Here is a 19,173-nt window from a genome sequence, read left to right on the forward strand (position 1 = left end):
TTTATTTGGCAATGACAAACGGACAGCCGGGGCCTTGAAGCGCAACGAAACCGTCCCTTCTCCGTACAGTGGTCATTCGTGCCGGGAAATGGCTATCCAGCGCATTTGTGCTGTTGGTAACTCATGCAGGCTGAATTTCATGCGCATTTGGTCAATCTGCGGGGCGGAAGGTGCCGTGGCACGAGCATCATACCACAACAGGGCACCACACGGGTTCGTGCCGGCACACCTGTAGCCCGCCCTGCTCTATCATACCCCAGGACCAGTAAGTTAGAACTATCAACAGCTGCTCCTTCTTCTTCTCTTTCCCATCCTCACTTTCCGGTGACCGGAGTTCCTTCCTGGATCCAAGACTGCATTTGTGATGCCTGAAAGGATTTTGCATTCATTGCACAATAACGTTTACTATTGTATTGGTCAACATGGCTGCCGCTACTACAGTGCCGGAATTCCTTGAAGCGCTTAAACGCGCGACAGCAATCAGCGCGAGAGAGGAGAGCGAGGAGGAACCATACAAGTTTCATTATGAAGCTGCGGATGTGCTAAGAGAAGCTCTCGGAGAGCCCCTGCTGCTCGCGGCATCGAACCAACCAGAAGGCGCGCCCAGCGCGGAAGCGCCTGCTGTCAGCGCTCCTGCTCCCGCGGCTGCCGAATCTTCTGCATCGGACTCAGCTGCCGCCGCAGCGGAGCCCGATGGCGAAGCAAGCTCGGCGCCACCAGCCGTCGATGCCGGGACGCCCTCGCCTGCAGCGCCCTCCACATCTGGGCGGCCCCCCTCGCCCCAGGAGCTGGCGGCAGCTGCCGCCCGCATCCGCTGCGGCCTGATCCTGCTGGACACGGACCTGCTGTCGGATGGCGAGGCGTACGTGCGCGCGGGGCTGGGGGTGCTGGAGGCGGCCCCCGGCGGCGCAGAGGCCTACCTGGCGTGGCTGCTGGAGGCGTACAACTCGCTGGGGGCGCTGTACAGGTGGGGGAGACTGGGGGGATGGGGGGAAGGAAGGAGGGCGAGCGAGTTGCGAAGAAGGGGATGAGCGAATGAGTGGTGGTGCGGCAGTGGCTTCGTGTGGGTGTCGGGGTGGACTGACACTCCCAGAGAAGGTGTACGGAGGCGGCAACGTGTAGGGTTGTGGGCGCGGGCGCTTGCCACGCCCTGACGTCCTCGCACCCCACCATCGCCTGCTCCCTCGCACTTCACAGCAACCGCGGCTCCTACGCCACGGCACTGGAGTGGCTGCAGAAGGCGGAGGCGCTCTACCAGCGCGTCACAGCCACCGGCACCCGCCTGGCGCACCTCAACCTGCCCATCGCCGGGGCGCCCAGGAAGCAGCACCCGCAGCCGGAGCAGCAGCCGGAGCAGCAGCCGGAGCAGCAGGTGGAGCAGCAGGCGGAGCAACGGGCGGAGGAGCAGGCGGAGCCCGTGGCCGCAGCGACGGACGACAAGCCGGAGCAAGAGGCCGCGGCAGCGGGCGATGCCGAGGCCGCAGCTGATGGAGCTGATCCGGCTGCAGGGGCTGCAGGGGGAGCAGGGGCTGCGGAGGCGGCGCCGGCAGCTGCTGCGAAAGCGGGCGGGGCGTCTGGGGAGGGTGGTGGCGAGGGGCTGGTGGAGTTGCCGGGGTGTGACAGCGACAAGGTGCAGGAGCACTACACCAGCACCCTGTACTTCATGGCGCAGGTGGGGGGCGCTGGGAGTGGGAATGGGAGTGGGAGTGGGAATGGGAGTGGGAATGGGAGTGGGAGTGGGAGTGGTAGCGGTCGTGGGTGGTAGTTGGTGGGTGGTGGGTGGGTGGGTGGGAGGACACGGAGGAAGACTGGGGGAGTGGGGGGTTCCACTGTCACAGCACGGCGGGGCATCCACAGGTCCGCACGGCACGGGTCACTGCAGCTGCATTTGAGGCCCGGTGGGGCATATGCATGTGTGCGGCGCCCCTGCCCGGACACTGCACTGGCTGCCATGCCCAATGCACGTGTGATGGTTACACACACGCACATGTATTGTCCCAGCTTTGTTGTTTAATGAACGCACACACGCACGCACGTACGCACACACATACGCACGCCGCCACAGGTGTACGGCAACCAAAAGCTGGCCGACCGCTCCGCGCTGTACTGCGCCGCCACCCTGTACCGCCAGCTGGCTGGAGGTGGGGCAGGCAGGCGGGCGGGCAGGCAGGCAGGGGTGGAGTGGAGGGGCCGGGGCCGCACCCACTGGCCGCACCCACGGGCCGCACCTGACGGCAGCGCACGTGAACCGCCTCTGGAACTTTGCTTGTGCGACCGCCCTCGCGCATGCGCCGCGCAAGCGGCTACGCGCGGATAACCGTGCAGCACGTGCCCACGCCCGCGCCACTACTCACGGTGTCCTGTGCGCACTGACACCCCCCCCCCCCACCACACACACACACACGCTCAGGTTCCGCTTTTTAACACACACACACACACACACACACACACACACACACACCTACACACACACCCCACAGGCAAGTACGACCTGGACACGTGGGTGAACAACTGCCTGCAGCTGGGCGGCTACTACGCCAAGGTCAACGCATTCGGACTGGCGCTGTACTGCCACGCGGCGGCGCAGGCGGGTGCGTGGCGGGAGGCTGGGGTTGGAGGGGTGGGGTTTGTTGGAGGGGCAGGGTCGCAGGGGAAAGGTCGCGGTAGCCAAGGGGTCAAGGGGGGATGTGGGTCGGCTGGGGCGAGCGGCACGGGGGCGGAAAGCCGGAGAGGGTGGCAGAGGCGCGGGTGTGGGTGCTAGGTGGTAGCCCGCGGTCTGAGCCGCGCGGTGTGGGGCCAGGGCCGAGCACGTCGTGGTGCAGCAGCGGGAGGAGCGTCTGATGGCTATGCCGGGTGGGGCCGCCGCGTGCCGCTGTGCGTGCCTCGCGGCCCCCTCCGCTCCCTCCCTCACCGCCCCCCACTCCCGCCCTATGTGCATGCAGTGGTGGACCGCGACACGGCTGCGGGGGCGGAGCTGGGGGAAGACATCGCAGCCAACATCAAGGTGTGCGAGAAGCATGAGGGGCGTGAGGGGTGTGAGGGGTGCGAGGACATAAGGTTTTGGACACGGGGGTGCTTGACATGCTATGCGACGCCAGGCGGGGATGCTTGGGCACGGCTCGTGCCTCCTTCACTGGGGCTTGCATGCCGCGGCGTGGGGTCCCGCTCCCATGTGCCAACCTCCAGCCTCGTGCTCACGTGCGCACGCTAGCTCTTGCCAGTCCCCGCCTCCCATGCCACCACCACCACCACCACCACCACCACCACTTCCACCGCCACCACTACCACCGAACTCCCCCCCCAAACCCCGCCGTGTCCGCAGCTGGCCACGGCGCGTGTGTACAACATGCGTCTGGCAGTCAGCCACTCGCGCACCGTGGAGAGCAAGCAGCCCGAGCTGCACTACCCGGACGTGTCGCACTTCCCAGACTACCTCAGGTGGGGGCGGCGTGCGGGGGGGGCGGCGTGCGGGGGGGGGCGGCGTGCGGGGGAACGGGGTGGCGGGGGAGAGGGGGGGCGGGGGAGAGGGGTGGCAGGGAAGTCGGGGTTGTGCCCAAACTGCCAGGGGGATGCGGGGACCGGGAAGGGCGGGTTAAGCTTACCGGGTGACCACATGAAAGGCAGTGCTCTCCGGCGTGCTCTCCTCTTGTACTCGCTAACACACACATACACGCACGCACGCACACACACACACAAGTACACACACCTTGCTTGCTGCATGTTTTGCACGCAAGGTGTCAGCGCTCTCCTTATCCTGGCATACAAAACCAACATGCCCCCCCCCCCCACACACACAGGTTCCCCGGCCTGGCGGTGCCCTCGCCCGACTCCTTCCCCTGGGGCGCCTCGGCGCTGGTCACCACATTCGAGGCGGCGCGCGAGCTGCTCAACACAGGCATGCCGTTCTTCAAGGTGACAGCCAGGGGTGGGGCCGGCGCTGGGGGAAGGCGGCACGGTGGATATGCCCGGGGGGCGTTCACCATTCGTTTACCATTCGTTTGCCAAAAGAAAATGAGACACGAGAGGGGGCGGTATCAACGTTCCCAAGGGGGCGCACTTGGGGGAGGGGCTTAGCCGTGAGTCAGAATCCGAAGCGCCAACGGGGGCGGCGGGGCACTTGATCGGCACGGGCATGGGCATGGGAAGGGTATAGCGGGGTCCGCTGCTGTGAGGCGCGTGAGGGCCCATGTGCTGTGCATGACAGCATGAGCCGTGTGCGGACCACGCATGCGCGGCTCTTGGGTGCCGCCGCCTCCGTCTCCCTCCCACCGCACCGTGTCCGTGTCCGTGTCCGTGTATGTGTGTTTGCGCTCACTCCACCCCAATGTCCCCCGCCCCCCCACCGAACCCCCTTGGGCTGGTTCCGGGTTTTGGGTTTCAGTGCATTGGGAATTGGGCTGGACAGCCCTCCCACACACTTCGTGTCTTTGGTTTCCTTGATTGGGAAGGGTGGGCACAACCCCACCCCACCACGCCATCACCACGCCTTACCTCTCCCCCCTCACACACACACACAGGCGGCGCTGGCCTACTACCAGCTGGACGGCTGGGTGACGGACCACGTGGGCATCCTCATGGACATGAGCAACATGTACAGGTGGGGGAGAGAGGCGGAGTGGGAGTGGGAGTGGGAGTGGCGAAGAGTGGGAGGTGGAGTGGGGAAGAGTGGGAGTGTCAGGAGGGAGAGGGGGAGGAGTGAGGAGGGGCATGGAGGCGGGCACGGGTGTGGGGTGGGGGCTGTGTGCCGGAGTCTAACGGGGACGGGGGTGGGCTTTGCGGGGCGGCGCCAAAGAGGCAGGGGTGCGGATGCAGGTGCGGCTGCTGCCAGCCCACCCTCACACCCCAAACCCCACACCCCACTCCCCAACCCTTTACCCAACCACCCAACCACCCACCCACCCACCTGCTCTCTCCTCCAGGTGCCTGGCCGGCTTCGAGGCCGACCCCGGCCGCGCCGCCGCCATGCACCGCTGCCGCGCGCAGCTGCTGGAGCCGCTGTCGGGCGGCCTCAACCCCGACCACTACCCGGGGCTCAGCCGCTCCATAGACCTGGAGCTGGCGCACATCTACCGCGAGGTCAGCGACGTGAGGGAGCTGCAGGCGCAGAGCAGCGCAGCGGCCGCTGCCGCGGCGGCGGCTGGGGCGGGTGGTGGTGGTGGCGGCAAGTCGGATGCCAAGGTGAGGGGGGTTATGTGCCCGGGCCCAATGGAAAATTCCCATCATTCGACAGCCCACCCAGCCACGGGGAGGGGCCCGCAAGGCAAGGTGGAGGCGGGCGGGGTGCCGTGCCACGGGGTGTTGTGTGTGGGTTGGGGCGGCAGCGCCGAAGCCAGCGCACGTGGGGTATGTGGTATGTGGGAACGTGTACGGCACGTGTAGGCAGCACCGGTGCGGCTGCGGGGGTGTTGATGCCCAGGGTTTGGGGGGAAGGTTGGGGGAGCGGGAGGCGCGGTGTGCCTGCGACTCCGGGCTCGCGTCTGTGTGTCGGGCAGCATTAGCGCCCTGGGCCTTAACCGCCCTCCCAGGACCCAGGAGACGCCCAGCTCCCGCCCCTCCCTTACGCCCTCCCCACCCCTCTCCCCCGCGCCCTATTCCCCCACGCCCTCTCCCCCGCACCCTCTCCCCCGCCCCACCCCCTCCCCCCCCCCAAGGTGGCCGCCGCCGCCACCTCCGCCGCCAAGTACTACCAACGCTTCCTGTCCTCCTTCCTCAGCCCCGCCACCGGCCAGCTGCCGGACCGCGTGGACTCCGACAACGAGCCCTACTTCCTCATGGCCTCATTCGGGCTGGGCCGCATGATGCACAAGATGAGGGCGCCGCCAGCAGCGGCAGCGGCAGGGGCAGGAGCAGCGGCAGGAGCAGCAGGAGCAGGGGCTGAGGGCGGCAAGGCGGGCGCGGACGCGAAGTGAGTGCTTGGGAAGATCGTGGGGAGGGATTGGTACCGTGTGTGCGCACTGGGTGTGAAGGGGGTGGGGTTGCGTATGCCAAGGGCATCACGTGCATCTGGTTATTGTGGTGTGCGGGGGCACACGACTGCTGTGTGAGCTGGGGGCGTGCTGAGACACGCATACGTCGGCCCCCAGCTCCCACAGCAGTCCCCAGGAGCAGCCCCCACGCGACCTCGCGACCGCTTGCAGGCACCCCTGACCCGCCATGTCAATGCAGCTGCACCCAAGTGCCCCTGCCAAACCAACCCCCCCCCCCACTTTCGCCCCCACCCACACACATACCACACACACACACACACACACACACACACACGCCCCCCGCAGCTACTCGGCCCTGGTGATGGCGGCGCACAAGCACCTGCAGTGGACCACCGAGTACGTGAAGCGCCACAAGCTGGAGGACTGGACGCGGGAGGCGCAGGTGCGGCGGGGGGTGCGGGTGCGGGGGGCTGGGCCCCCACCAGGGACTTGTATCAATCGAAACAGCCGGCCCTTCGCGCCTACGGCACCACAACACCATAACAGCTGGTCTCACTACGGTAATAGCTGCAGTGCTGCACCCTCGGGGCCTGTTCGTAGACTTCTTGTTATTGCTGTTCGTGTCGTGTTGTTATTGTTGTTGCTGCTCCTGTGCCTTGCTCGTGGCTATCACTGTTCACACACGCACACGCACACGCGCACGCAGGCGGCGGAGGAGCTGAGCGAGCTGCTTGTGGAGCAGATGCGGCTGAGGGCCATGGCGGCGGCGCAGGCGGCCAACAGGAAGGGCAAGTGAGGCGGCGGCGTGAGGGCGTGGGTCGTCTGTGCGTGTGTGTGTGTGTGTGTGTATGTGTGTGTGTGTGTGTGTGTGTGTGTGTGTGTGTGTGTGTGTGTGTGTTTTGATGCAGAGCGAGACTGTTATGCGCTGCCGCGCGGCTTAGGCAGGCCTCTGCATGGTGTGGCCTACCTGTTGCATGGACGGCATCGCCTCGTTGCACTTGGCAATGGCGATGGCCCAGACTTGCTAACGAATGTAGGGTCAAAGTTTGGAACGCCCCACACTTCATTGGCGGTGACCGTGATTGGCCCATGCATGGATTGCTTTGTTCATTCATTCATGCCGCCAGGGGTTGCGGCGCGGACGGTCTTGATGTTGAGTGTCTGGGTAGGCGGATGTAAGCGGACCGTTGCGCGGAGGGCCCAATGCCAACGGTTTTGTGCGGGTTTGTGCGTCGACAGGCGTTACGGCGTCGTGACCCAGCCGATGAGCCACGTGCGACGTCAAGATGCGACGGGCGCTGTGATTGGGAGCGAGGCTCAAAGAGAGTGGCTGGGACGTGGGACGCGGCATTGTGACCATGGCGGCATGTCAATCCTGTCAATGTTGCAATTATACTTTGGCCTGCGCCAAGCATCCTTCAACCAGCGGCCGCTCAGAGTCATGCGCACCAGCTACCGAGCCGTCTGCTGCCGCTGTCCAATTCGTGCTTATCTTGGGGCTTGAGGGCCGGCCAGTTCTCTCCCCCGGCAAACCTCCTCCAGTCCCCGCGCTCTGTAAACTTTGGTGTCGTTGGGCTGGGAAGAAATTATGTATCCCAGCACCACCACCACCACCACCACCACCGTCATCATCATCGTCATCACCACCACCATCAAACCCCCCCCCCCGTACACAGGCCGCACTGCACCCGACATTTTCTGCCTCAGCGACACCACCTCACCGGCACCACCACGGCCAGCAGCTCCACCGCCCGCCCCGCCCCGTGCCCACGCATCAATCGATTGCAACCAACCCTGCGCCCGCAAAAGGCCTCCCATGTAAGCCAAGCCATTCACGCGGCTTGCTCTCTCGCGCCTAGGTGGCGGCGGGCACGAGCGCAGCCGCACCCACCGGGTGCCCCAGCCCGCCGTGTGTGTCGCCAGCAGGGCGCCGCGCCGCCGCCGCCGCCGCCGCCGCCGCCGCCTCCTCGCCCGTGGCGGCGGCGCCGCCCCTGTGGCGCCCCAGCACGCCCCGCACCCAGGACCGGATGCCTTGGCGCTGCCGGCTGCCGCCACCGCCACCGCCGCCGCTGCCGCCCTCGTCAGCGCCTGCAGCGCCGCCGCCACTGGCCGTCCGGCGCCTGTTGCTCTCCGTGTCGCGCGCCTCATTGCGGGCTGCAGCTGTGGGGCTTGTGGCGGCGCCGCCGCGGCGGCTGCTGCTGCTGCGGCCGGCCAGGAACCAGCCGGCGGCGAAGGCCAGCAGCAGCTCGGGCGCGCGGCCTAGCAGCCCCAGCGCCGCCGCCTGCCAGCGAGGGCGGCTGAAGGGGTTGATGCGCTTGAAGCGGGTCACCTGCACACCGGGACGGGGTGGGGGTGGGGGTGGGGGGCACGGGGTATGGGGGATGGGGCATGGTTCCGGCATTCCTGATAAGAAACCCAAGGACGCAGGGATTGCAGCATATGAGGCAAAAGACAAGTTAGGTCAGGGGCAAGTTGGTCCCGGGAGGGAGCAAGGCGGGGTGCCTAACCGATTAACCGCATTGATCGGTTAGGTCGGTGTGCGCGTGGGCGGCGGGTGTTGGCGTGTATGCCACGCTGGTGACGTGGCATGAGCAGAGTGTCAGCGTCAGTGCCAGTGCCAGAGGAGCAGCCAGCAGGGCAAAAGGCAGCAGCAGACTCCCCCAGCCCCCCGTGCCTGCTGCTCTCCCCCAAACGGCACGACCTACCCCACCTGCACCCACGCACTGCCCACATCACGCACACCCGCCCACACACCCAGGCACACCCAGACACACACGTTCTTCCCCTGTGCTCTCAAAGACACCCGCACACACACACACAGGCACACACACATACACACACACACACACACACACACACACACACACACACACCTGCGCCAGCATGGCCTTGAGGGCCCCCTTGCGCAGCCTGTTGATCGCGATGACGGGCGGGTTGAGGCGCGGGTCGGCGCCCGCCGCCAGCAGCGCCTGCGCCGCCGGCGGCAGGTGCATGGCCACACGCCGCGGCAGCGCCTCCAGCAGGAACCTGCAGAGTGGGTGGGTGGGTTGGGGGTTGGGGGTTTAAATACCAGCCCAAACTAAACCGAAACCAACGAAAACGAGCGGAGCACAGGCAGAGGCGTTAGTTGCAAGTGATAATACTTATGTGATGGGGGTTGGGGATTGGGAGGTTGAGGGTTGGGGGTTCCGGTAGAGTACGTGGTTGTTGTGTGGAACGAGTGCGAGTGGACATGCAGCCGTGGGCGGCAGGCATCCTTACTGCTCACGGCACAAATGATACGCACACGCACACACAACACACACACACACACAACACACACACACACACACACACACACACACACACACACACACACACAAAACAAACACACACACACAACACACACACACACACACACACACACACACACACACACACACACACACACAAATTCAGGACTCTGGGCTCCGCGCCGCTGCCTCACTTGCGGCCGGGCGGCACGGGCTCGCCGTCCCTGTTGCCGGGCCACACCGTGTCACCCGCGGCGTCCTCCAGCTCCAGCTCCAGCCAGGGCACGCGCATCATGTGCACGTTGTCGGGCAGGGCCTCGTCCAAGCCCCGCGTCAGGATGTGACCCACCTGTGGGCCGGGCATACACATGCAGGAGGCTTAGCGACGGAGGGATGGTCAAATATTCCCAGCGAAATGGGTGCCCAATGGCAAGGGATCGTCGCCCAACCCAGGAATGGGGGGGGGAGAGGCAGTAGGCGTGGAAAGATCAGTACGGCTGTCGTGTGAGGTGCGCGGGAACAACTGTAAACCCAACGGGTGACGGAGGCAGCCACGCCGCGCAGTGCCACCACCATCCGCAGCACCAGCACCACCATCAGAACTAGCAGCAGCACACCCGCCCTCCCGCCACCGCCATCTCTCACTCACCAGGCTGGTGGCGCCTGCCGCCGCGCCGCCGGTGACGTAAGTCACGTCCAGGAGCCCGTCATCCAGTAGCGCGTCCGGGCAGGCCTTGTGGTAGGGGGGGACAGCGGGGGGTGATGGGCGTGTGTGTGTATATGGTCTGGTATATGGTGTACAGGTGATGCGCACCACCAGACCGCAGGTCTGGTAAGGTGCCGTCGCCGTCGTCGTCGCCACAGGCACAAGCACATGCACGCGCCCAGCCAGACACACACCCACACCCACACCCACACCCACACGTACATAGACACACACATGCGCCCCGCCCCCCCCCACACACACGCAAACACTCTCTACACACCGCCACGCCCGCACCTGCACCATGCTGGCCAGCTGGCGGCTGTTGCCGGCGGTCAGGTTGAGCACCTCGGCCCGGACCTGGAGGGGCGGGGCGTGTGTGTGTGTGTGTGTGTGTGTGTGTGGGGGGGGGTAAGCGGTATGCGGGGTGAGGGGCCGCCGATGTCAAGGGGCGGTGTCAGTGGGCGGGATGAGGAGGTGGTGTGGGGAGCCTGGGTGGGAAGGCACTAGAGAGGCAAGGTCATGGCACACGGCTGCCCCTACGCTTGTTTCTGCACCTGCTCCTAGCCTTGCCCCTCGCAACGCGCAACCGCCCCTCTCGCCCTGCTGCTCCTCGACGCCTCGACCCACATCCCATAAGTATTGCAACTTGCAACTTGCAACTTGCAACTAACGCCTCTGCCTGCGCTCCGCTGGTTTTCGTTGGTTTTGGTTTAGTTTGGGCTGGTATTTACAACCCCCCCTGAGCGCCATTTTAACCCACACCCGCACACGCCCACCCCACCTCCATGGTCTTGCCGGGTTTGATCTTGTCGTACTGGGTCCGCTCCACCTGCTGCTGCTGCACCTGCTGCTGCTGCTGCTGCTGTTGCTGCACCGGCGCCGCCTCTTGAGGCTGCTGCCCCGCCGCGGCCGCCGCGCCGCTGCTGCTGCCTCCCGCGCCAGCGGCACCGGCTGCCGCGCCGCTGCTGGCGCTGGCGCTGGTGCTGCCGGTGTCGCGCTCTGTGCGACTGGCACTGCGGCTGTCTGCGGGGCTGGTGGTCTGGTGCTGGGGCGGGGGCGGGGGCTTGGGGAAGCGCATGCGCACAGGTACGGCCGTGTAGCCCACCAGGCGGGCCACACCTGCGCCGTCAGCGGGGGAGGGAGGGGTGTGTTTCATTCGCCCCAATAAGAAACCAGAAGGTGGACAAGAATGAGTCGGGCAGGGCAGGCAGGGCAGGACAGAGCGGCCAGGCATTAGCAACGGCGTCAAGTGCACACACACACACACACACGCATACACACATGCACACAAACACACGCACCCGTGACCAGGTACGCTGCCGGCCCCAGCATCTGCTTTGCCTCGTGGCTGGTCTCGGAGCCCAGCTCCGCAGAGGCGCCCAGAGTGGCCGTGTTCATAAACACCTGGGTGTGTGCGCAGGGGAGGGGGAGGGGGTAACGGGGAAGGTGGGTTAGTCCCAAGTCCCAAGTAACCCCGAGGCCCAGGACTCGTACTCAGCCCGCAGAGCCCGAAGCGGGGGGAACAGTTGTGTGCGATTTGCCACATCAGCGCCCGGGCCGAGGGCTGTGGCATGTGTATGTGTGTGTGTGGGTGTGGGTGTGGGGGGGGGCATGGTGAAGGCGCCGTGCGGCAGCGGACTGCTGGAACCCACGCGCCAACCCCCCGAGCGCAACAGCCCCTAGGGCCCCAGCTACCCGCCCGCTTTCCCCCCTCCCCCCGTTTGTTGACATGTCGGCTCCCTGCCCTCAGTCCTCACCTCGCCGTTGAGCAGCCCCACGTCTATGGGGTGCAGGTTGTCGGAGCGGCAGCACAGCCGCAACGCGCCGTCCAGGTCCTGACGGGGGGGGGGGGAGGCAGGTGGAGGCTCGTAAACACCGGCCCAGACTGGAGCACAGGCAGAGGCGGGGGAAGTGCAGGGGTCCAGGGGTTGGGGCATGGGGGCAACCAGGGGGCGACGTGCCGGTTGCACAGTCGAGGCCGGGTGTCTGGGTGGTTGGACAGGAAGGGGCGGTCGTCGTGTGTTGGGAAAGCGCCAACCGGTGGTGGTGATAGTGGTGGTGCAATGGTTGGTGATTGTGGTTTGTTGATGCACAACCCCGTGCCGTACCGTATTCTTGCGGCCAGTAAAACCCGAATACCCCACACTGCCCTACTTACAATGCCCACCGCCCGCAACAACCGGCCTCCCACGCCCTGAATGGCTTTACCCCCCCCCCCCCACACACACACACACGCACCCACCTGCGGCAGCCCGGTCACCGCCGCGAAGTCGTTGGATGTGCCCATGGGCAGCAGCCCCACCGCAATGCTGCGAGGCGCCTTGCACTGCAGCAGCGGGCAACAATAGCGGCAGCGGCAGCAGCGGCAGGAGCAGAGGGTGCAACGGGTCAGATGCACTCCCCGGATGCCCTCCCTCTTGGCGGCGGATGGGTCCCGGTTTTGGGCCAAGTTGGGTGACCGTCTGTCCTTGCTGGGTTCCGTGTCTGGGTGACTGGGTCCCGGTGCCGTTATCGTTTGAACCGGTTGCGCAGCACAGCCGCCATGCAGCTGCTAGCCGGATCCACACACACCGACACGGCATTCTACACCCACACACACACGCACACACGCAACCACATACATATACACACACATCTACAGCGCCGCCACGCACCTTGATGAGCGCCGCCACCACCTCATTCAGTGTGCCGTCGCCGCCAGCCGCCACGATGGTGTCGGCAGAGCGCTCACGCACAATGTCCTTGACGAACTTGGACACGTCGCCGCTCTCCCACGTCACCTAACGCGAAAGCGAGGCCGGGGGGGGGGGAAGTAGTATAACGAGTGAGGGGCGCCGCGAGTCCACCCACGGTTTCACAGCCACCCTTCCTCAACCCTGTGCCCGCGACGTCTGTGCCCACCCCCTCCTCCGCCAACCCACACTCGCCTTCACGTCCAGCTTCACTCCCTCCAGCCGCAGCGCCTTCACCGCCGCCCGCACATCCGCCTCGTCCGCCCGCTTGCCGTGCAGGATCACCGCCACCCTCCGGCTGCTGCTGCTACTGCCGCGGGGCGCGGCTGTCCCACGGGTCTCGCCACCAGCTGCCGGTGACTCGCCAGCGACTGCTGCGCCCAATGGCGCAAGCTCGTCAGCCGCGGCCGCGGCTTGGCGGTGTTTGGCGCTGAGGCCGGCAGCGAGCTCGGCGTCAATGTCGCGACTTGGCTTTCGCTCCTGGTAGGCAGGGTCGGTGGCCGGGGGCTTCACCGCCGTCGCGTAAGTGCTGGAGGTTATTGTCTTGCTCGCCATGGTCGGCGGCCGAGAGAAAAAACGAGGCTGTTGAGGCAAGGCAAGCAGCGATGCTGGAGTTCGCGCTGTCGCGAAGTTGTAGGTGAAGTCGCTTTACTTAATACGATGCTAGCGCAGGAAAGCTGTGGAACACCTTGATGGACGCAAATTTTAATGCAAGTACGTTAGCCGAAATCGCCGATGGTTTCGGAATGGGCGCACCAACCCTACCAACCACCGATGCACCCCGGCCGGCGGCCGCAGCTCATGCACGCAAGTCATGGCGCCCCTCCTCCGCACCTTCACCTGCACCTCAACCCGCCCTACATGCCAACATCACTTCCACCATCATAGCAGCAACCTTCCTGCATCACCGCCTCACCCTACGGCCTCACCCCGCCATACACCCACCCACCCGCGCCGCCACCCTTCCCACCTCCCCTCCCCCTCACTCCAGCACGCCCCCCGCCGCCCCGTTGGTGTCCAGCGGCCGCCCCATGCGCTTGTGCAGGTAGCTCATCACCGCGTCCTCCACCCAGCGCTGCCGGAACACCTCGGTGCGCCGTTCCACCTCGTAGTCACGCCCGCTGCCCTGCTTGCCCATGCGCAGCTCGCGAGCCTGCGCGACGGACAGGCGGCGAGGTGAGAGAAGATGAGAAACAGCGGGTTTGGGGACTGGTGCCGGATGGATGCAGGGAAGGAGAGCCCGGCTCCCAGGCCAGGTGAGGTCAAAGTTTGAGCCTTAGAGGCAGGGCACAGGGTGCAGGTCGGCTGCGCGGCTGCGCTGCGCGCAGGCCGTGGATCTGCCCGCCCCTCGTCAGATCCCTATCCCTGCCCGCGCTTCCCCCCTCGCCCCCGGCCCCGCGCCCACCTGCGCCGCCAGCAGCGCGTGCGTCATGTCGATGGGCGCGTGTGCGAAGCCCAGCAGTATGGCTCGGCGGCGGCGCGCCTCGTTCAGGCGGCGGATGAGTCCGGCCAGCTTGGCGTCCATGGCCTCGATCTGGACAGCGGGGTGTCAGGGGGGACAGGGGGCGTCAGGGGGGTCAGGGAGACAGGTCAGGGGTAGGGGCAGGCAGAGCAGCGGGATAGGAGCTGTCGGGAAGGTGGGCTGCAGGCGGAGGAACCAGCTCTTCGAGCCTCAGGCACATGCACCTGCGAGCGCTGATGCCTCACACCCCTCACTGGCCCCCTCCAAGCCAGCCCAGCGCTCAGCTCAGCTCAGCTCAGCTCAGGCCACCAGCCCAGCCCCCCCCCCCCCATCACCCACTCCCCACCCCCACCTCCTTGTCCTTGTAGTAGCTCTGCAGCACCGCCGCCATCTGGTGCGGCAGCAGCGAGGGCGTGAAGAAGTCCACATCCACCACCTCCATGTCCAGACAGCCGCTCAGACCGCCGCCGCCACCCGACCCCACGCCCACAGCAGGAGTGGCGGCGCCCGCCGCCGCGGCGGCGGCGGCGACGGCGGCCGGCTCTGCCGCCGCCGCGGCGGCGTGACCGGCGAAGGATTTGGTGAGGTTGTCTAGGCTGTGGGTTGGGTTTGGGTTGGGTTGGGTTAGGAGGCGTCGCGGGGGCGGGCACGGAGGGGCCGCATGAGGAGGGGTGTGGAGGAGACAGGGCCAGCGGGTGAAGGGAAACGTGGCAGTGTGTGCGGGCAAGCGAAGCGGAGGGCGGGGCTCGGCGCGTCGGCACAAAGCAGGATATCAGGCATTGGTGTGGACACCGGATGCACGCAGGCGTGTGCGCACGTGTGATCCCCGCGACACGTCGCACTTGCCGCCACCCCCGCGGCGCTGTGTGTGCGGGCGCCCTGGCCGCTGCTCTCACTTGATGTGGTACTCGAACTTGACGGGCGGCACGGGCGTCAGCAGCGCCACCAGCCTGTCCCGCAGCTCGTTCAGCTTGAGTGTGCGGCATCCAAACACCTGCACGTGTGGTTGTGGTTGTTGTGGTTGTTGTGGTTGTTGTGGTTGTTGTGGTTGTTGTGGTTGTTGTGGTTGTTGTGATCAGTTGCGTCGGAGGCGTGGGGTGGCACAGAATGGCGACGGTGCGTTGTTACTGGGCTGGAGCAAGGGAGGGCAGGACGTAGCGCTCGGCCGCAATGCAACATGGCAGGCCAGAGATCGGGTTCTGAATACGTTGTATGTTGCCCGTCCTTGTACGCCTCCCCCGTCCCCGGCCCCCTGGCTCCTTGCGCACAAGGCCCCGCAGTCGCCTCCAACCCAGCCCCGACCCCCACGCCACCCCCGCGCCCACAACCTAGGCCCCCCCACCCCCACGCCCCCCAACCCCACGCCCCACACCTCCCGCGCCCCCCACCCCCAGCCGCCCCCACCTGCGCCAGCTGGTCGGTGAGGTGTATGTTGATGGGGTTGCCGGGGTCCTGCAGCTTGCGGCTCTTGATGAAGCCGTACAGCGCCACCATCACGCGGCTGCGCGTCTCGTGCCCGTGCACCATGCCCAGCACCTCGGCCAGCAGCGGCGGCAGCACGTAGCTGCGCAGCGGTTGCGGGGTGTGGGGCGTTGCGGGGTGGTGAGGGAGGAGGAGCGGGGGAATGGAGCGGGGGAAGGAGCGGAAGGTAGCCGTCCATGCAAGCCGGGTTCAAGTGGGGATTACATTTAAGGTTAGCTAAGGAAATGGGGCAGGACGACACTGCGTCAGTGGGCCCGGAAGCGGCGGCGGCAGCCTGGTGAGTCAGGCACCACAGGAGCACAGCTGACGGCCGCACGGAGCACCGCCCGCCCCCCCCCCGCTTAATAGCCCAGACGGCAATCCCACGACCCCCACCCCGACCCACCCCGACCCAGACCCCATGGCCGGGCTTTGACCCTCGCCCACCCCCTCCACACCGTCCCCACCGCCTCACCGCTCCGGCAGGTAGTCGGGCCACACCAGCACCGTGGCCTTGCAGCTGCGGCCGCCCAGCCGCCGCACCTCCACCGCCTCCCGGTGCAGGCCTGCGGACCAGCAGGCAGCAGGCAGCGCGAGCACCGGGCAAATTGAAGCTGTATTGGGCCCGTGCTCGGCGCGTCGCTCCCGTGTCCGACATAGATGCAAAAACAAGGACTCGGGAGCCCACGCTCGTTCCCACCAAGTGCATTCTCCGCATGATGCGCAGCTGCGTGCTGCTGCGGGCTCTGCGGACCCGGGTGCTTGCCACCCGAGTGTTTGCGAATGCCTGCCCCTGCCCCTGTCCCCGCCACCGCACCCGGCGCCTACAGTGCCCGTACCTGTGTGTGCTGCCTTGTCCCACACGATGCGGCCCTGCTCGCCCGGGTACAGCTCCGGGTCCAGGTGCACCTGAGAGGTTGCGAGGTAGGGACAGATAGCACACGTGGAAAAAACAGATGGCACACACGAGTTTGCGACGGATATTCAACTGGGTCGGGCAGGTAAGCTGCATGACAACTGAGGGCGCCCCGGAACTGACCCATACGGAATGCACCCACCCCGAGCCAACGCCCCAGGCCCCACGCCCCCGGCCCCACGCCCCACGCCCCCACGCCCCCCGCCTCTGGCCGCACCTCCATGCGGCGGACGATGTTTGTGAGGTAGCCCAGTCGCGCCGTGCCGTCCTCCTTTGCCTTGGCCTGCTGCTGCTGGTGCTGCGTGTTCAGGTTCTGGGCCTGTGGCAGCAGCACCGGGGCAGGACACGAGATAGGGCAAGAGGTCCGGGGCACACGAGTTCGGGGTCCGTACACTGCAAAGCAGCGACGCGGTACAGGGCCGGTCGCCGCCTAGCCAGGGAATTGCTTGCATCCGTGCCCCAATCCATAAAACCGCCCGCCTCCCGCCGAAGCAGGGCCCAAAGCGCCCGCCCCCATCTCCTCCTCGGGCTCGGGCAAGTTACACTCACCCACTCACCCACCCACCCACACACGCCCCGGCCTGCGCACCTGCAGCATGAGCATGGCCGCCGAGGGGTCGCCGCGCGCCGCCGCCGCCGCCGCCGCCGTGAGCGCCGCCTTGACCAGGTGCTCGGTGGGGTCCACCAGCGCACCCGAGATCTGGGGGGCGTGTGGAGGCGGGGTGAGCGTGTGGGGTTTGGCGTGTGGGGTTGGCGTGCGGGGTTGGCATGTGTGTCGCGTATGACTGTATGAGGCGTGTTTGTGGCGTGTGTGGCAGGGCACCCGGCCAAGCGCCCTCAGTCCAACATGCCGCAAGGTGCATGCAGGCGTGGCCCGGTGGGCTAGCTGTGAACGGCTAGCTGGCGTGGCTCAAATCTATACATATATCCGGACATAACACACCGGTACCACACAGGCCCAGGCATGCAACCCACAACTTACGGTGAGCGTCCACGACGGCGGCTCCTGCGCCTGCTCAGCGCCGCTCGGCCCCGCGCCGCCGCCCGCAGCCCCGGCGCCGCTCGCCCCCGCCGCCGCATCGCCGCTCCCGCTCCCGGCGGCGGCGGCGGCGGCGGCGGCAGCTCCCTGGAACATGAAGGACTGAGCGGCGGCAAGGATCGCGGCGTTGCCCACCGACGGGCCCGCGAGGCCGGTGGGCTGCGGGACCACGATGGGCGCCTTGGGCGGCACCGGCTGGTGCTGGTAGTGCGCCTGCGCGCCAGGAAGACACCAAGCAGCCCGGGAGACGGGATAAGCTGTGGATACAAGCAGCGAGCTACGGGCTGTGGCGCTACGTGACCGGTAACGGGTCGAACGGCGAGCTCTGCAGACCTGCAGGAAACCCTGACCCATGACATTCCTTGCCTGCCCTCCGGCGACGATTCCGGACCCATTCGTTGGGCGCTAGGCACACTATCTCCCGCTCCCCCGCCCCTGCTCCGGCCCCCTGCTTCCTGGGTTGCCAATGGTTTACTTTGGAATTGGAATGAACTACCCCTGCCTCGGCAACCCCTGCTCCGGCCCCCTGCTTCCGCACCTGCACGGTGAGGCGCATGACTCGCTTCACGGGGTCGTTGTAGGGCGGGAAGGGCTCCTTGAAGTCGGCCTTGCGGCGCGCTATGGTGTCGCTCACCGCCCGGTCCAGATCCAACAGGTGGTTGTACAGCGCGGACTCGGGCACCGCCGTGGACATCTGGAGGGGGGTTGGAGTTGGGATTGAGGGTTGGGATTGGGGGTTGGGATTTTGTGTGTGGGGGGAGTAGGTCCGGAATGCTTCCCAGACCACCCGGAATGGTGCTACAGGCGCGCCCATGCCCTAGAGGAGTTGCCGCGCGAGGATGCAGCGCGTAGCGTTGATGGCGGTGGGACTGAGCGACGCGGTTCCTTTGCTCCCGAGACCAGGGCCCCCAGAGCTCCGCAGCTGGTGCCCACATGGCGCTGTGGCGCTGGTGTGTGATTTGCACGGCGGAACGGTCGGGCGCCCACCCCCGCCCTGCGTCTCAATGCCCCGCAACATGGCAGGGCCACGTGCGGTCCTAAACCTGTCTCACCTTCTCCGGCGCTGCCTGCTGCGTCTGGCCAAACTTGCGCTTCTTTTGGCGCTGCGCGGGCTTTGCCCCGGCGGCAGGCGCAGCTGGCCCCGCTGCGGCTGGCGCCGCAGCTGCCGCGGCACCCGCTGGCGTCGGCGCCGGCGACGCCGCGGTCGGGGGCGGCGTGGCCGCAGCCGGTTGGGGAGCAGGCATCTGAGGCGCAGCGCCCGGGACCTACGCAGCAAGGCACACCAGCCTTCCATTGGAACTCGGTGTGCGAGACCCCAACCCCGCCGACCGTGCCCGGCCCGGTCTTACCGCGCCCTGCATTCCCGCCGCCGCCAGCTGCTGCGCTTGAGCTAGCTGCTGCACAGCGGCAAACGCCTGCGCCTGCTGCGCAGGGTTTTGAAGCGGAGCTCCGGACGGCAGCATTTTCCCGTGTCTGTCGACGAGCACGCCTTGGATTATAGTCTCATGATAAAGTATGCTTGATAAGTATTACATGCGCATTTTATAGCCCGTCGAAAGCTTTAGAACCTAAATTCATCAGGGAGGCACGGTGCGTGAGCCTATCGGCGTTATATATGTGTACAATGTACAGGAGTTATAGATACTAGGACTGGGTAA

At 66.4% G+C, this 19,173-nt stretch overlaps 3 protein-coding genes across 3 annotated transcripts; 1 reads left to right on the forward strand and 2 right to left on the reverse strand.

Annotated features, from left to right (window-relative positions):
- Positions 1-280: 280 nt before the first annotated feature.
- CHLRE_10g448600v5 (uncharacterized protein) lies at positions 281-7,322 on the forward strand. Its single transcript, XM_043066925.1, has 12 exons — positions 281-967; positions 1,198-1,672; positions 2,066-2,141; positions 2,481-2,591; positions 2,943-3,004; positions 3,323-3,438; positions 3,798-3,912; positions 4,518-4,597; positions 4,920-5,178; positions 5,652-5,905; positions 6,273-6,369; positions 6,634-7,322. The coding sequence occupies exons 1-12, from the start codon at positions 423-425 to the stop codon at positions 6,721-6,723; spliced, it is 2,280 nt and encodes a 759-aa protein (XP_042920322.1). The 5' UTR covers positions 281-422; the 3' UTR covers positions 6,724-7,322.
- A 2-nt stretch (positions 7,323-7,324) lies between these two features.
- CHLRE_10g448650v5 (uncharacterized protein) lies at positions 7,325-13,280 on the reverse strand. Its single transcript, XM_043066926.1, has 11 exons — positions 12,833-13,280; positions 12,560-12,685; positions 12,148-12,231; positions 11,663-11,740; positions 11,207-11,309; positions 10,687-11,024; positions 10,200-10,262; positions 9,849-9,932; positions 9,394-9,548; positions 8,801-8,954; positions 7,325-8,256 (listed from the first exon to the last, which is right to left on the reverse strand). Exons 1-11 carry the CDS (start codon positions 13,190-13,192, stop codon positions 7,783-7,785), a joined length of 2,019 nt encoding a protein of 672 aa, XP_042920323.1. The 5' UTR covers positions 13,193-13,280; the 3' UTR covers positions 7,325-7,782.
- Positions 13,281-13,334: 54 nt separating this feature from the next.
- On the reverse strand, positions 13,335-19,150 carry CHLRE_10g448700v5 (uncharacterized protein). Its single transcript, XM_001698436.2, has 13 exons — positions 18,865-19,150; positions 18,568-18,780; positions 18,054-18,209; positions 17,459-17,728; positions 17,066-17,176; positions 16,694-16,795; positions 16,400-16,469; positions 16,036-16,126; positions 15,504-15,663; positions 14,996-15,093; positions 14,452-14,695; positions 14,043-14,171; positions 13,335-13,790 (listed from the first exon to the last, which is right to left on the reverse strand). The coding sequence occupies exons 1-13, from the start codon at positions 18,976-18,978 to the stop codon at positions 13,620-13,622; spliced, it is 1,929 nt and encodes a 642-aa protein (XP_001698488.1). The 5' UTR covers positions 18,979-19,150; the 3' UTR covers positions 13,335-13,619.
- Between the last annotated feature and the right edge of the window lie 23 nt (positions 19,151-19,173).

This window comes from Chlamydomonas reinhardtii, chromosome 10 (assembly GCF_000002595.2).
Source record: "Chlamydomonas reinhardtii strain CC-503 cw92 mt+ chromosome 10, whole genome shotgun sequence".
Classification (NCBI taxonomy): domain Eukaryota; kingdom Viridiplantae; phylum Chlorophyta; class Chlorophyceae; order Chlamydomonadales; family Chlamydomonadaceae; genus Chlamydomonas; species Chlamydomonas reinhardtii.

Bases quoted from the DNA above. Each gene is read 5' to 3' on its own strand.
- CHLRE_10g448600v5 (XM_043066925.1), top strand. From the start codon at position 423: ATGGCTGCCGCTACTACAGTGCCGGAATTCCTTGAAGCGCTTAAACGC. The intron at 968-1,197 runs GTGGGGGAGACT...CGCACTTCACAG, and splicing joins TCGCTGGGGGCGCTGTACAG to CAACCGCGGCTCCTACGCCA. The intron at 5,906-6,272 runs GTGAGTGCTTGG...CGCCCCCCGCAG, and splicing joins AAGGCGGGCGCGGACGCGAA to CTACTCGGCCCTGGTGATGG.
- CHLRE_10g448650v5 (XM_043066926.1), bottom strand. From the start codon at position 13,192: ATGGCGAGCAAGACAATAACCTCCAGCACTTACGCGACGGCGGTGAAG. The intron at 11,310-11,662 runs GTGAGGACTGAG...GCACACACCCAG, and splicing joins TGGGGCTGCTCAACGGCGAG to GTGTTTATGAACACGGCCAC. The intron at 11,025-11,206 runs GTGCGTGTGTTT...CTGACGGCGCAG, and splicing joins GGCAGCGTACCTGGTCACGG to GTGTGGCCCGCCTGGTGGGC.
- CHLRE_10g448700v5 (XM_001698436.2), bottom strand. From the start codon at position 18,978: ATGCTGCCGTCCGGAGCTCCGCTTCAAAACCCTGCGCAGCAGGCGCAG. The intron at 14,696-14,995 runs GTGAGAGCAGCG...CCCAACCCACAG, and splicing joins AAGTTCGAGTACCACATCAA to CCTAGACAACCTCACCAAAT. The intron at 14,172-14,451 runs GTGGGGGTGGGG...CCCGCTGTCCAG, and splicing joins GCTACTACAAGGACAAGGAG to ATCGAGGCCATGGACGCCAA.